Source organism: Montipora foliosa, chromosome 7 (assembly GCF_036669935.1).
Source record: "Montipora foliosa isolate CH-2021 chromosome 7, ASM3666993v2, whole genome shotgun sequence".
NCBI lineage: Eukaryota > Metazoa > Cnidaria > Anthozoa > Scleractinia > Acroporidae > Montipora > Montipora foliosa.
Window position 1 is genome coordinate 12,849,244 of NC_090875.1, and position 17,500 is coordinate 12,866,743.

The following is a 17,500-nucleotide window of genomic DNA, read 5'->3' on the forward strand; positions in this document are numbered from 1 at the left end:
AATCTGAAATCTCAGTCCTTTAGAGAGAACGAACTATAATGCAAATTTCGAGGTAAATGGGTGGGATCAAAAAGAGTGACGTGACATCAAGCACGTGGCCTCGATCGCGCGTCCTTTAGCAGTGATTACTGTTTTTTTCACATTTCCACGGAAGCTTTGCGGAAGTGAAGAACATGGCTTTCAAAAATGAACAAGATTTGAGTTTATATGATTTAGCATCTTCCAAGACGTCCGATGCACAGAAGCTAATGGGTGAAGCACGCGAGTTGTTGCAACAAGATCTGGAAAACGTGAGGCAAGAGAAATTAGCGTTTGAAGAAATGACCAAAACCCTAAATGAGATTCACTTCGCCAGCGCAGTCAAGCTGAACGTTGGTGGCAAGATATACAAAACTGCTCTGGCTACTCTGCAAAAAGACCCAGATTCCATGTTGTGCGCGATGTTTTCTGGAAAGTTCGAGTTGAAACCAGACGACGAAGATGGAGCTTATTTTATAGACCGCGACGCAGAACTGTTTCGGTAAGTAGTCTAATTTTAAGCAATTCAGGGAAAAATCAAGCCTTCTCCTGATCTGTCGCTAATTTTCGCTTTCGACTTCCCCCGTGACTTCCTTGTAAGACCGGCTTTAATGTACAGTACTGGGAAAAAAGAACAAAAAGACCAATTTGGACGACTGTGAACTCTTCGACCGGACTCTAACCAATCTGTCAAGAAACGTGACATCGCTATGGCGGTGTCCAACTAGAAAGCCCTGCTCCTTGGGACAAACAACCCTCTTAACCGTTTACATTATGCCCTAATATCATTCTTCTTCTCTCTTTTTTATTGTTTATAATACAAATTGTGTGTAAATACTTTGAATAATGTGAATAAATAAAGAATTGAATTGATTTGAATATGCAAATTACCCGACATAAAAGTGCAACTAAGTTTGCTTGGTTACTGATGCATCCTGTATTCGGTAACGCAATGCGTCTGGCAGAATCTGACTGTTGTCATTTGAATGCACTGTAGCGTAGGACCATTTCTTGGCCAAAATGGAAGTAAAAAGAATTTTCGATTTGCTCCGCGAAGTTGTGATTTTGCTTGATCGTGAGAAAAGCCCCTGTTGAAAATTTTATTTCTGTATTGTCCAATACTAGGAGCCTTGTTCCGTGGGTAGGCTCAGCCACAAGTTGCCGATAAAAGTGTCTGAAAGTTGCTAAAAAGTTTCTATTTCATTTTTATAGTCGCCGAAAAGTTGCTTTTTTTTTTATTGTTTGCACTTGAAGTTTGTTTTGTTGCGGTTGAGATCGTGCTAGGCGTCACGCCGTCAAAGTTATTTTTAGTCTCGGTCACGCAGTGCCCAACGGTCATCGGATCGCGTCCGTTTAAAGTACTTTAAATTCGAAATTGAAAATCTAGAGAGTTTAGAAAGAGAGAAAAAAGTGTGTTTTTTAAAGCCCGGTTTACACTACAGAAAATTTTTGGCACGGCTCGGGTGAAATTGGCAGAGGTTCCAAAAAAGGAGGTTCGGCTCGGATAAAATTTGCAGTGTAAACAACCTGTCCGTACCAAATTTCATCCGTGCCGAACCAAAATTTTTACCCGTGCTGGGACCTTCGGCGAGGGAGTCCGAGCACGGGCGAAAATGGTACGGGTGCTGAGAAAAGCGGCACGATTCGGATAGAACAAGTAGTGTAAACACTTTAACGCGTCAAGGTTGAGCCTTAAATCATATAGGCTAGCGGTTTTTTGCGTACATTTCAAGATGGAGGCTCATTCCCCACCAAAATCAGGCGGACGTTCTTGATTATAGTTGAACTGCACATGTCTCCAACAGAAGTTACGTGGGCACAAAAATTTTGATACGGTATTTTTGGTACGGTAAACATGGTTTAGTGTAAACAAAGTTTGCTCACAGGTAACCCAGGCTCACTGTGTGCGTCACTTAGGTATTAAAATATAGAGAACATATGAGGCGAAGTTTAGGTCTGGAAATTTGCAAGAAAATGGAAATAAAAATCAATGAAACTTACCATGTGGTGAGCTGTTGTTGTCTTTAATACGTACACGAAGTTTCGGGAAAAATGGTCTCCGTTCACCTTCCTTCATAGTATAGTGACAAGGTAGGAGACGGAAGCCAGCGTAGGGACTCCGATCGACCCAAAACAAGCACGATTTTTTTCGTGAAAATCGGATCCAGTCGCTAAATGAACACGCCAGGCTCGTGGAACATGAATTTCTCTAAACCATGAATCCACTGAAGCATCTCCAGGTAGCAACTTGAAGCCACCAGACTCCGTAAAACTTGAAAGTTAACCTGCTAAAATGGCGGCCAGAAAGCGTTGTCCTCGCGAAGTGTCCAATTCAAAATGGCACTGAACTCGGGACGCCTGGTGACGAGTATAATAAGTTCTGGAGGGAAGGGGAGTCCCAAATTGCTAAAAAAAAAACTCACTGAGCAATTTGGGACTCCCCTCGCTCCAGGGGGACATATATTCCCCTCGTCACCAGGCGTCCCGAGTTTAGTGCCATTTTGAATTGGACACTTCGCGAGGACAACGCTTTCTGGCCGCCATTTTAGCAGGTTAACTTAAGTTTTACGGAGTCTGGTGGCTTCCCGTTGCTACCTGAAGATGCTTCAGTGGATACATGGTTTAGAGAAATTCATGTTTCACGAGCCTGGCGTGTTCATTTAGCGACTGGATTCGATTTTCACGAAAAAAATCGTGCTTGTTTTGGGTCGATCGGAGTCCCTACGCTGGCTTCCGTCTCCTACCTTGTCACTATACTATGAAGGATGGTGAACGGGGACCATTTTTCCCGAAACTTCGTGAACGTATTAAAGACAACAACAGCTCACCACATGGTGAGTTTTATTGATTTTTATTTCCATTTCCTAGCAAATCCTTCGCCTCATATGTTCTCTATATTTTATTACCTATGTGACGCACTCAATGAGCCTGGGTTACCTGTGGTTTGCTGAGCTCTTTTTTGGCACCCGTGCCAATTTCACACGAACCGTGCCAAAAATTTTCTGTAGTGTAAACCGGGCTTTAGACTACCCCACTATTAGCCTTGGAAATCATATTCAAAGCGCTAAGCAGGAAAATCATACGTGCTTCTCCGAAGTTAAATAGAAGTCGTGTCACAAAACGCCAATACTCGATTAGGCTAACCTGCTTGAAAGCCCTTTATTGCAAAGTACTAAACAGATTGAAGCGACAAGCATCTATTTCGAAAGCTATTTCAAAGCGCAAGACAGCTAAAATTTTTGTTTCGCATTTGTTAGAATTTTCGCTCCGAAAAAACCGGTGCAAATGTTTGCATATTTGATTTCGGAAGTGCTGTGCAATATTTATCAGGTTTGCATCTCCACAGTGAGGAAAGCTGCTTCTCCGGACTTACCGCAACGTTTGGATGATGAGAGGTCTCTTTGGAAAGCATTTTTAAAGCACCGGGCCGGAAAATTATCTGCTAGGTGTTTATTCTATGTCCACTTCGAAAATGAGTCTTCTCATTTCTTTGCATGACTGGTTCACATGAGGCGCCATGCCGTGACGGCTGACAAGAATTGCATTCCAATAAACACGAACGAAAGTCGTTTCTCGAAAATTACTGAACTGATTAAATCGAAAAGCATCTCTTTCGAAAGGTTTTTTAAAGCGCAGGACAGCTAAAATACTTATTTTCCGTTTGTTAGGACTTTCGCTCCGAAAATCCAGGTGCACGTTTTTACATATCTGATTAACTGTTAAATTTAACCTTTAATGTTATTACGTCATTTCAATTGGCCAATTAGGTGTCTTTCCTAAAATAGCCTCGCAGTTTGACCACGCGCTAAAATTAGATTGAAAAAGATTATCATTGGAAGAGGCCCATGTATGAGGGATGTGTTCTCTCACCTCGTGATCTCTTGACATTAGGGAACTTAAGCAACGACGACGGCGACGGCACCGAGAGCGTCATCTCAAAATATAAATTCGCGTCATTGTAATCACTTTGTAAACATGTCAACCCTTCTTATATGACAAGGGTGTGGTAGTTCCTCAAAAATGACATTGGTCGGAACGGCGCTTAATTTAGGGGAGAAAATGAAACTTTAGCGTCAAGTGCTGACGTTCTCCTTAAAACCTAAAATTTGACTATTTCACGTTGTTGTTTTGCTGACGACGGCAAAGAAATGGACAAAAGTGAAAAACGCACGTGCAGGGCGTGCAAAGCTATTGTTTTTGCCTACTAAATATGCACATTTGTGACGTTCTCGTTGCCGTCGCCGTTGTCGTTGCTTAAGTTCCCTACTAACGGAGTCGGGTCGACGTTTTGGTAAAGACGAAACATTAACGCCGAACGTGATCATGTGGCGGAAAAATGCGCTTGAGTTTGCGGACATTGAGATTGAGGAAGAAGAGGTCACCAGGCTATACAGACTACTGAACAACGCCGGAAAACACTCATGGGGTCGTTGGAAAAGGGAGTACTGAGCAACAGTCTGATGGAGAGTCACAGGATAAACGGCGGGAAACAACAAATTCCTGAGATTGGAGGAATCGTCCTTGTGGTGGGAAAGCAGAAGAACGGTGGGGAGTGATCCGTCACATGAAAGGAAGAGACGGAGTGGTAAGGGTAGTGATTTTGTTTCATGAAGAAAACTACATTCAACGACCCCTTCAACCGGTGTGCCCTCTGGAAATAAAATGCTCTCATGGCAAGATTGCAGAAAACGTTATGCAAGCTCAAGTGGGAGACAGAACCACGGAAAGATGAAATGCAACCAAGGAGGCGGAAGTCAGAATACGAAATATCGTTACAGATAATGAATGAACGAGCTTTGATAGGAATGTGATAAAAATTAAGAACACTCAATTTTTAGGGGAGCGTGATCGAAACTCTTGTGATTGCGTTACATCCGGATGTAGCTGTTGATGTGCAATCGGATAGGGTAGAATTTTTTGACCGTTTTTGTTTTTTTGTTGGCCAAACGAGAATTGTAAGCAAGAAGATAGTGAGAATAAGTGAATTGAATTGAAGTGACTAAAAGGAATCTTTCATGAGTTTGACTGTTCGCCACAAGTTCGGTACATTTGATACTGGAGGCGATGAGGCCGCCTGAAAATGGTGATGGGTCTTGACGATCCATCTAGTTCGTGACAAGCCGTCATTTGAAAAGTCGACCCGACTTTTGGAAATGTTTGGTGGTGAGATATTTAGAAAAACCCGTGTCTGTGCAGTAACAAACGAAAAATTCGGCGTAACTGCGATGATCTCCTTTTGTTTTCTTTTCTTTTCTTCTATTCTAGTGAACGTTTATAATTGTCCTTGCACGTATCGATATTCAGTCGCTACTCTTTGGGAACGACACATACAACATTACTGAGCAGCACGTTGCCAGAGTATTATGTATATATGTCACTCCCGGGGGGGGGGGGGGGGGGTACTCCCTTATAAGGGCTTAATGGGGACGTGCGGCCAGCCAGGGTATCTTTTTCGGGTTTTTTGTCTTGAGCAGGGTATCGAATTTATCATTTTTTTGTGTTAATCAGGGTATCGATTTATCAATTTTTGTCTTAAACTGGCGGGTTAAATGTCTTAAACGGGGTATCAAAAATCGGAATACTGTCTTAAAATGGGTAGGAAAATCAGCGATATTTGTCTTAAACAGGGTCAGGGTATGAGGGGCCGCGCCGCATCTCCCCAACCAGGGATACATCGAGTACCCCCCCCCCCCCCGATGTCACGAGCCAACGTAACATTGGCCGTCTTAACACTAGAGACGGATAATCCGTCTAAGACGGGTTATCCGTCCAGCACGGATAATCCGTGTCAGTGTGAAAACGGAACGGTGTTCATTTTAGACGGATAATCCGTCTATTTTTATCCGTCCGATTATCCCTCTATATAGACGGAATTTGAGGACGGAGCATCCGTCCAAGACGGATGATTCGTCTTGAATTCACGTCGTCTCTTTCTCCTTTTGTAAACTTTGCCCCGTTTACAAGGGATTACAACTTATCGAACTCTCTCTCAATCAGTAAACTCGACTGAGTTTATAACTAAGCCTTTAATCAACCTCTCGTGTTCGTCTTACACCGGATGTGTAAAACTACTCTCACTCTAAAAAAAGGAAACCTAAACTTATATGTTCATGTATCGCATAATCTAATATCTTATTAGTCGTTGCTAAGTGGGAATCAATGAAAGTTCAGTCAAGGTTTTGTCAATCAATGGTGCTAATTAAGAAATGGAAACTTTGGCCTAATCGAATTACGGAGTCTCCGACACACTCCCCCGTGCCGCTTCAATGAGAAGCGGGTTCACGCAATAACGGAGACTGCGGCTTGACGAATATTCCACGAAACTAAGAAGACTAGAGGAAGCATTCGAAATCAGTCACTTATTCCGTCATGTTCACAACTGTTGGCTTTCTTCTTCCTCGGCAATCTGCGCGATTCTCGCTGCTGCTGTGCTCGCTGCCGCTCTCCTCTGTCTGAACATGGTGGCGTTCGCGTTCAGTTGCTACTCCAATGCTGGCTGGGCAACCCTGGGGGCACTCTGCAATTCCAAAGGGTATAGGTGTTGAACTAGCCACTGGATGACTCCTTTACTGGTCCTCGGCTGAACAGCCCGCGTATGTCCGTCAGGGCCCGGGTAAATAACATCGACAATGGCAACTGAGGCCACTTGCCCCGATTCTTGTTGTCGGACCGTACAATTACGGCATCTTCAACTTCGACTTGGTACTTGGCTACTTTGTGGACAAGGTTGTGGCGCTCTCGTAAGAAAGTTAAGTATTCGCGTTTCCACCTGTTCCATAACTGATCCTTGCAGGACTTTAGAAGTTTGACGCAAATTCTTGTCCTTGATCTGCCAGGCTGGCTCTTCAGGCAGCTGGAGGGAGCGCTGGAACAAAAAGGAGGCAGGTGTCAGGATAAGCAACTCCAAGTCGTCTTCAACATAGCTGAGAGGGCGGTGATTTACTTGGGTCTCAACGTCCAACAATACTTCGCTTAGTTCATCCCAGGAAAGGGTGGCTCTCCCGATAACCTTGAACATCGTGATCTTCACAATGCCAAACAGCCGTTCGAATTGACCGCCCCATCATGGCGCGCGACTCAAGTTGAACTTCCACTTAATTAATGTCATGGGATTCCAGGAAACCATTTAACTCTTCGTCTCTTCTTACTTGCGTCAGCCATGTGGCCGCTTTGACAAATGTGCCTCCATTGTCCGAGTAAATTACGCTCGGGCACCCCAGCCTTGCTATCAGGCATTTCAGGCATGACAAGAACGTAGTGGTTTCTAGGTTTGTGGCTAGTTCCAAATGTACGGCCCTTGACAAACTGCACGAGAAAATGGCCAGACAGGCTTTCCCTTCCTTCTGTTTCTCAACTTGTACACGTTTTGGCCTGCGAAATCGATGTCGATGACCTCGAAAGGTCCTCTGATGTCAGTACGCTCCTTAGGTAGCAGTCCAGGGGATGGCGCTCTCACTCTCAAGGCACGGAACCGCTTTCAGCCCCAAAATGTAGATCTTACAGACTTAACCAACTTCCTCAGAGTCGGGATCCAGTACTCCTCGCGAATGGCTGCCATGGTCAGCGACACGCCACCATGAAGAGTTTCAGCGTGAATTGGCTGTACAAGCTATATTGCTTCCTCGTGAAAGTCGCATCCACTGGAAGGTGCACTGGGCGCTTCCCTTGAATACGCCCATGGCATTCGAGTACCCATTCTTAATTCGGAACTAGGTTTAACATCTGTCTGGTCTGTTCAAATTCAGGCTTCTGCATATCTTGGGTCTGCACTCTCTTGATCCACCATTTTTTCACTTCTTGTGTGTCTTGACTTGTTAGAGGACCTCTGCGCTCCCTACGGGTGGTGAATCGTAGCACCAAAACATGAGCACGTAGAGCTGGACGAAGGTCATTTCGCTCAAGGAGTTCGTCGAATTCGTTCCGGTCTTGGTTTTGTTGTTGTTGTTGTTGTTGTTGTTGTTGTGCTAGGTTAAGCACTTCCTTAATGGGTTTTGCTTTCTCTTCCGACGCTGGGGATTTCGCTGTCACAGGATTGTCTGGCCACTTCTTGGGATCGTTCAACCAGGCTGGGCCATTCAACCAAAGTTCTGCATTGATGACCTGGCCTCCTCGACTCGCTAGATCTGCAGGATTGTCAAAGGTAGGGACGGATCTCCAACAAGTCTCTGGATGTTCTCTTATTTTGCATATTCGGTTTGCAACAAATTGACGATACTGGCCGTTTCCCAGTATCCAATGCAGGGCCACCGTGCTGTCCAGCCATCCATAGACTGTGAGCTCGGGCAAATCTTTGGGTGCGTTCCTCACGTTGATAACTAGATTGGCAGCCATATGAGCACTAACCAGCTCCAATCTGGGAGTTGTCAAATCTTTCTTCGCTAATCTAGCTTTGGCTGTTACCAGTGTTTGGGTGATTCCTCCCCTTTGGCGGACGACGGAGTAGACGGCAGCTCCGATTCAATAAGTCGATGCGTCTCCAAATGCGTGGAGCTCAAAACTACAAACTGCTTCGCGGTAGGGTGCTATGGGTCTTGAGGTAGCCACTTCCGCTGGTATAGACTCTTCCCACCTTTGGAACTGCATTAGGAGATCCTCTGGGATAGGCGAATCCCATGAGGCTTTAGAATTACAAATTTCGCGAAAGATTTGTTTCCCTTGTAGTGCAGTTGGCGAGGCGAGTCCGAGGGGGTCGTAAATCTTCGCCAGTTTCGCCAATACCTCTCGTTTGGTCGGCTTGCTACGTACTTCTGGAAACTGTACCGCAATCGTCCTTGTTCCACTTGACCCCTAATAGCTTCGACCCGCTTGACTGGGCTTGTAGCTGCTGTTTGGCGTATGATTGCTCTTCTTAAGGCGTGGAGGGCGGTCTGTCCTCCAGCTAAGGATCGTTGGAATGCCATTTGTGAAGTTCAAACGAAGCATCACTCATTATCTCCGTCGCTATTTCCTTTCGTGTCCTTGCTCGTTGAACATCCTGTCCGCCTGACAGAAGCCGAACGTTATTACACAACTTTGGGTAATTCGGTAATCCTGAGCCAAAGAAGATCTTTTAAAGTCAGACAAAGCAACATATTGAAACTCTTTATTCACGGAGAGGCAGAGCGTATGTCAATGACTCGTTCATCGTTGGTCATAAACTATTAGGGAGCTTACGAAACGACGACACCGACGGCAACGACGACGCTACAAAACAATAGGTTTAGTGCGGAGCAAAAACAATGGCTCTGCACGTGCGTTTTACATTTTGGTACATTTCTTTGTCGTCATCTCCTAGGTGACGACGTGAAATGACCAAATTCAAGGTTCTGTGGAGGACGTTAGCACATGACGATGAATTTTCAGTTCTGTGTGTACGCGTCCAACCCACTCATACCAGTTTAATTCCTCAAGTTATTAGACATTTTTAACGCGAAACAACATGAAATCGTTTCGTAGTTATATGAATAACGCGAACTCGTATTTTTAAATGAGGTCCTCGTAGCCGTCGTCGTCTTCGTTTCGTAAGCTCCCTATTATCAAGGCTGTGCCCTAAGGAAAATTTCAGGGAGCCCTTCGGGCTCCCAAGCATTTCAGGTGTGGTTCCCAGCCCTATAAGTTGGTCGCCCGAATTAATGAATGAATTAATTAATTAATTATCTGAAATCAACAACGCTGCAAGATCTTCATCCACCTCTCTCTCAACAAAACAAACATTGCTACTACTGCTCTCGCTAGTGCAAGAAAAGCCCGCATTCTGCCTACACTAAACCCGAGACATTCAATGTGAAATAGTTTATTTAGGATGAGCCAGTCAGTCATCAAGAGCACACTACATATACATATCGTTATACAGTCCACTAAAAAGCCACCCCTTAGATGTGGCCAAAAAATCTGTGGAAACATATTCCCCATCTAATGCTGTGGCACCAGACGTCGGGGAAGAGGTAAACAGAGTAAGCCATAAAATATATGATATAAAATTAAAGCAAGTGAACCTTAGACTGACTGACGTAAAATGATTAATATTTCCCACCAAAACCTTTAAATAGTCCCCAGAATCCTTAGACAATACCCAAGCCACTACATCGTGCCGTCAGAATAGCAATTTCTGACTGAATGTCAGAAATTCCATATTCTGCCTACACTAAACCCGAGACATTCAATGTGAAATAGTTTATTTAGGATGAGCCAGTCAGTCATCTAGAGAACACTACATATAGAGAGACAAAGAAAGGGAAAGCGAAGACTAGATACCCAACATTTTTGAGACGGTTAATCTGGATTCTAGGTTGTCATCTACATATCCATTCTTGCCGGAAGCTGTTTTCCATCGGCCGTGCCTTTGGAAAAGGTCGATCATTAACCCCTGCGTTGGCGGCCGCAGATGCGCCCCCTGCCCTCAATGAATGTGTGCCAAAACGGGAAATATCCGATACGATGTCTAATAAGGAAGCTTTAAAGTGATCTCTTATCGTTAAATACCTAAGTGGTTTGGTAACCAATACTAGCTTATGCCCAGTACGGGATTTAGGTAACGGTCTAAAAATGTTTCTATCGTGCTCAAGAGGATCTTGTTTAATCCTAGCAAGGAGAATTTGAGCCTTTGGCAATAACTACTTCGTTACCCTTTCTGAGTTGATCTGTCTTGCTTTTGACAACATTGATGGCCACGTAATTGTCATGGAAACAGATGTCTCCGTACTTTATATGGAGAGCCTTCTCGAACCTATACACAAGTTTCTTAAATTGAGCAGATTTTCTAAATTTGAACGATTGACAAGGCTCTTGATCATATCTGCGGAAATGGGCTCTTTCTTATTGACCACTCGAGTTCCGCTTAACCTTTTGGTTGTCTGCCTCAACCCATGAATAATAGGACTATCTGTTGGGGATCGAGGGAATCCCCACTAGGCCATGGGCCCATTGAACGGCATAAATAGCCGAGTCTACTGCAGTATGGGAACGTGTCGTGTCCATAAGATGTTGTAGGTACAAGGCGACATGTTCCGTTTCGGCTGGAAATTCTTGAATTTCATCCTTTGATCTTGCGAAGTTTCTCCATCTAAGGAACGCTTTCCGATAGGCATCTGTGGTACCTGCAGCCTTGGATGCCACAACTGACTTGGCCAGGTCCGTCCACACTCCTGCGCAGAAAATATCTATATAAAAACAGTCATGAAAGGGGAGAGAACAAGAGGAAAAGTGAAAAGTACAAATCAGTACATTTGATAACGCATCACTAACAGTATTTAATAGACGGATACGGTCGAGCGAACGCCTTCGAAGGCACCGTCAGAAGAGGTTCGAACATGCCATGCTTAAGTCTAATACCATCGGGGGTGTTTGTTACATAGGACTACAGAGTCACTATACACAGAATAGTGCCGCCATTGCTTGACCCTGCCGATCTCCTCACCAGCCTACGGTAAGGGCCAGCACTGCTGAGGGCGTGCTTAACAAAACACTGTCTCACAATTAATCTCTTTGTTAACGACCTCCAATGTAGGAGCCAACACCACCGGGGGGTCCATTCAACAAATTAGTCTGAGACAGAATGTGAAAAATGTCCGCCCTTCAGTGGGCTATCAAGTCTCTTAACAGCCATTCTCCGACAGTTAAAAGTCTATTTACTGGCCTCCAATTTGGGAGCGAACACCGCCGGGAGTGCATTCAACATTTCAGTTTGAACAGATTGCATATGGGCTTTTGTATCTTACAGTTTTCCTCACTTTGCTGTAGGGCATCACACCCAATATGCGCTTACCAGCACCTGTGGCAGAGGGATTTGAACAACCTATCTCCAATTCTGTTGCATTAACGGTAGATGACGCTAGAGCTATACAATCGCGCCCTAACCCAAACAAATAGTACAGTGACCCGAGGGTGTTGTACAGAATCCCTTCGGGGGTCGACCGTTAAGTACCCGACAATCAATTCGAAGGGCTAAACAAAGAGATTTGAACGCTTTGGTGCCAAACAACCTATTTCTGGCCTTTCCCGGCACAAACAAATCTGGTCTTCTGGGGGGAAGAACCCATGCGTGGATGAACGAATTAAAGTGCACGCCATCTTCGCATAATAAGGTCCAAAAATCAGGGTCACCCAACGAGAATATAGTTCAAAACCACTTAAACATAGCATTGTTTACCGTATTTTAGTATATAAACTGTAGATATAGGCATATTTTTATCCCCTACAAATTTTTCATCTGTTCGGATTTCCTAGCTGAAAGTCTAGTGGTCAGAAAATTATAGGGATGAAAACTTACTTTTGCGAAAATTTTAGCCAGAAAAAAGGCTCCCGAAAATTCTAGGTGACCTTTTTAAGGTAAAAATCCGTTAAAAATGGGCAACGATACCATTTTTTAGAAGTTCGAAAATCCTAGGGCGGGCAGGCAAGCAATAAATTTGATAACAAGTGTTCCGAAAATTCTAGATCTCAAGTCGTCTTCCGAACAGATATTGTCCGAAAATTGACGTTGGGTGCCCTTGAAAAATAGACGGACTTCCACATAGGAACGATCAGAGTTCCGAAAGCCTTGCAGTCTCGCGTGTGCCTTAAAACTCTACCAATGAGGGTCACTGGGGGTACGAGCCAATTGTTCTCTAAGGCCCTGTCTTGGGAAAATGCATCTAACTCTTCCGAACCTGGTTGTAGAAACCTTGAATTAAATTTGAGTAGCTTCGCATTATAACTACAAGCGAATCTGTCTATGGAATGCGGACCCCAAAGCGCGTCTAGCCGCATGAAGACATCATCGTGGACCGAATAATCGTTGTAATCGGTAATCCTACCAAGACGATCAGCTGCAACATTCTGATCGCGTGGAATCCAGTCCACATCCAACTGAATTTCCCTATGTTTGGAAAGGAATAAGAAGATATCCAATACAAGCTCATGTAATTCTTTAATTATACTTCCAACCCGAACCACCCTAACGTTTTGATTGTCTGTGTACCAGCGCAACCTGTGGCCTGCAATATTAGGGACAAATGCCTCGAGCGATAGCTTTATTGTAGTAAACTCCCTCCAGGTGGAAGACTTTTGTGACTCTTCTAGCGACCAATTTGTGTGAAACACGAGGCCAGAGCCCTGGATAAAACCCGCGCAACCCGTGGATGAGGCATCAGAAAACACTAACTTGGAAGGAATAAACGGGGGCGCCCAAAACACAACGCCGGTTAAAACTCTCAGATTGTTTTTTTTTTTTCCAGAACAAAAGCTCCTCTTTCCCTTGGATGCTGAGAAAAACTTCGGAATTCCACGAGCGTCGAGAATTTATGATAATGTGCAGATATCTGGTCATAATTTGTGTCACGCTGCCACAACTTGCTGACAAGGAAATTATTTGGCCAACAATAGATGCTAACAGCATGGCATGAACAAGATCCGATAATTGCAAATTAGCACATGTTTCTTCAAGCTCAGACCTGAGCTTCTGAATTCTCTCTTCGTTGGCATGAATTAACCCTGTTTGTGTATCGATGGTGCAGCCGATCCACGAAAACCGTGTCTTGGGATCCCAATCTGAGTTTTCGGGATTAACCAAAAAACCACACTGAGCAAGATCAGATTGGACTTTGGCACTATTAGCCCATGCATTTTTGGATGTGCCCCCCTTCGATACCGTCATCGAAGAAAATTGCTATTGGAATCCCATAATTAGTTTTGTGAAAATGAAAGGGGCGCTAGAAAGGCCGAATGGAAGGACGGTGAACTGAAAATATCTTGCATTCCTCGTGCCGAAATCCCACGAGAATGCCAAATACTTGCGATGCTCAACAAAGATATCCACATGGTGGTAACCGAATTTCAAATCGAACGAAAAGACAAAACAGTTCCTCGAAATCATGTCCTTAATGGTGCAAACCTTCGCACTTAAATTTTTGCTTGAAAACCTGAAGATTAATGTGCCTTAAATCCAAGATCAGCCTTTTCTTCCCGGGGTTTTGCACAGAAACCGACAACGGATTGATTATCTCGGTTGCAGCATCGAGTTCTTCAACGAGCTTATCATGTAGGAGTCCTAAAATAGCTTGAGTGACAAAGTCAGATTCTTTGCGAGCAGAAGCATTATTTCTGAATTTACAAGGAGGTGGTGTGGTGGTGAATGGGATTTTGAAACCGTCATTGATAATATCCATCACGAATTGAGAGGCACCGATGGACCACCAATAATTTACGGATTTAATTAGCCTTCCCTTGACCGAAGGAAGCGAAGAGACATTACGATCGTCATCTGACCGAAAATCAAAGTTTTTTCTGTCCTGTTCACCCACACAGAGCTGGTGTTAGGCATCGAGCGGTAGACATATACAAGGAAATTGTAACTTATATTCTTCCTCTTGCTCTAGTCACCGGTCATTAGACTTACTATACCCTTTGCTGTGGAGCCACGTTGTGGACACTCCGACCTCCAATGCCCAAACTTGCCGCAAGCAAACAGAGTCCAGGTCTGAGAGAAAAGTCTGCAGGACGCTAAAACATTGACGATTGATTTCCCCACGGAGTAAAGGAAGTGGAAGGACCGAAGTTTTGTGGATCAAGGCGAGAATTTGCTGTAAAGGTTGATGGGCGAGTAACCAAAGATTGGGTCTTAAACGGCTTTCTTTTGGCGGCACAAGACTTTAACGCTTTCTCTGCTCTTTCCTCAGCGTGCCGGATCTTTTTAGCGTCCTGCTCATCCTCAGCTAACTCATGTTGCGTGTATTCTTCGACTGTTTTCCAACCAAACTCAGATTTATCGGCCAAAAGAATCAGCTTCAAGAGCTTCTTTTGCTTTATCCACAGCATTTGTTTCCAGATGGGATTGCACTTCCAGCACTTTGAACTTTACGGTTAAATTTATACTGGATCTCGTTGCCTTTTCGATTGAAAGACTTATTCTCTTCTAGACGAAGTTTCTATATTTCTCGTAACTGCTCGTCGGCGGCCTCTGAGCTTGAACTCTTAATCTTCTCAACTAAATCAGAAACTAGTTTGGTAATTTGATTTAGCAAAAGCTGATTCTTGTCTGCGAGCGATTGATTTATAAAGGCTTGAACGTCTTCGGAGACGTCCGACATTGTGAATCGGAGAGAATTGTTTTTAAAGAGGGAAATTAAAGCAAGTGAACCTAAGACTGACTGACGTAGAAGGATTAATATTTCCCACCAAAACCTTTAAATAGTCCCCAGAATCCTTAGACAATACCCAAGCCTCTAAATTCCATATCCCGTCAAATTTCTCGTGTTATAATGAACAAACAGAACCCTAACTGAATAATACTGGAGAAACTCAACGAAGACGACTCATTTCATGACACGAGCATTACTCGTATCATGTTCCCCAGCTTAATTAAATGGTCTTGCTTTATATTTTAAACCAAAGGTTTCAGATGATACCTTTAGTTTAAGGACGCTTGAAAGGGTTTTCATCCGCGTGCGCACGGGAATAACCTACCACGTCAGTTGAATGAATCCAAATCTCTACCAGATCGTGCGCATAAGACGCAGGAAGTAGAAATATTTACGCGAACCGGAAAGAAATCGTGCGGAAAACACCTGTTTTTATCTGGGAATCTGCATCCCGTGACCTATCTTGATGTTTGCATATACGCAACATCCAATTTGCCACTTCAAATAGAAATTTGTTGGGGATAAGTTAATCAGAAAATGCCTTTTTTGGACACAGAACAAGATCCACTGAATACCTTTTGGTAATACTGCCAGAGAAGTTCGTCGAATTAGTTTTTCCGGAATCTGCACAACTGAAATTTATTTGCCCAACTGTCTCTTTTGCCGTGGTAACCGCAAGGACGCCAAAATAAACCTTTAAGTATTGCCGAAAAAGAGACTTGTTATAAAAGAATAGTTTGCCAACATGATCAAACAGAATGTTTGTAATCTTTCATCGTTTCAAAAACATGCAGCGCAGCAAACACCCCAGTGCAAGCGTCTCTCGAGCACCTTTTCTTATACAACAAACCTGTCCCGCTGGAAAGAATTGCGCATTTCTTTTGAGTTGAATGGTCATTTTATTGACTCATTAAAAGTTAAGGCAATTTAAATTTCTGCAATGCTTAATTTATTTTGAGTTTGATCTCGTTAAATGTCAATTGATTTGTTTTGTTTGTTTATCTATTTTAAGATACATTGTGAACTACCTTCGTAACGGCGTGTTACATTGCCCAGACAACAGAACAGTCCTTGAAGATCTGCTTGTAGAAGCAAGGTTTTATCAAGTTCAAGGTCTCATCGCTCAACTTGAACGAGAAATGCATCCATTAAAATCATCCGTGATAATAAAGGATGAAAAGCACCGAAAGGCTGTTATGTCCTGGCTGCCACCTGGCGCTTCTTGTTCTCTGCTATTTAGGGCTACTACCGACGGAGAAACTCCCAAAGATTTCCATCGCTGCTGTGATAACAAAGGAGCTACACTTGTGGTCATACAAAGTGGAGAATACATATGCGGCGGCTACACTTCGAAATCATGGGAGTCACGTAAGCTATTGATTACTTTTATTTGCCTTTACCTTGATGTGAAACTATGCAGTTAGTGAACAGTCTCTTGGTCTTTTGAGCCCGAGAGAACCCACCCCAATCCATCTTCCCAATAAACGCCAGTTGCATTAAACGTAACGTTGGTTGTAACAAATTAAGTCCGACATTCAGCCGAGTCAAACCCACTAATCTCACATCAGAAGTTCCAGTTACGTCAGACGTTACGTTTTATGCAACTGTTCCCGGGAAAATGCTGTGATAGTGAAAGTAAAGGGTACATATTACTTCCAGAGATATTTCGTGTATCACATAAGTCGATCTTATGGTATCAAATGAAATGAACAGTTTAGTTCATGGTTATACGATCAGTTGGAAGATGGCTATGATATCCTTATACCGAGAAGAAATACGACTGCTATCTCGAAAAGAAGTCGTAGAAGAAACAAAACAGTTATTCTGAGTGCTCAACGGTGACGCCTTTTTTCCAGAAAAATCGTGGCCTAACGATATTCGCTTAATGTTCTGGAAGAAACCAATGGGTGATAAGGAGACATTCAAACTTTTGCTGTTTTTCCATGGCAACGGCTGCAATCCTGAAATCATCAGTAGATGGATTCTGCTCGCTCAGTCCTGGGCCTCATCGCAAGCTACAGCCGAAAAGAGAGCCCGCCAAATACAATTTGTCAACGACAACGTTGACAGGAAAAGGCATCAATGGTTTTATTACGACATTGATTATAGTAAACTATTGTACCTCAGTGGGTTACTACGACAAACCCCACGACAACAGTGACAAGTGACTTCAGTCACTTGAATATAAAACAGCTCTTTTAGAGCCACCAGATACAATAAAAAGATATAATCAACAGCATGATATAACCACCATTTTTGGAAACCCTTCATTGAACACTTGTTTTGGTTTAAACACTTCCATGTATATGAAAAAGACATTGCGCTAATATACACATAATAAGTATTGCGTGCTTTTACTTGGTGTAAAAGCGAATTTATTTTGTGTG

General features: G+C 43.5%; 1 protein-coding gene across 1 annotated transcript in view; it reads left to right on the top strand.

Annotated features, from left to right (window-relative positions):
- Window positions 1-17,500, top strand: part of LOC138009929 (uncharacterized) — a 54,009-nt gene that overhangs the window by 25,558 nt on the left and 10,951 nt on the right. Inside the window, exons 4-5 of the mRNA XM_068856912.1 lie at window positions 137-520; window positions 16,126-16,481. Coding sequence (XP_068713013.1) covers window positions 137-520; window positions 16,126-16,481 — 740 coding nt within the window. The remainder of the gene's footprint in view (window positions 1-136; window positions 521-16,125; window positions 16,482-17,500) is intronic.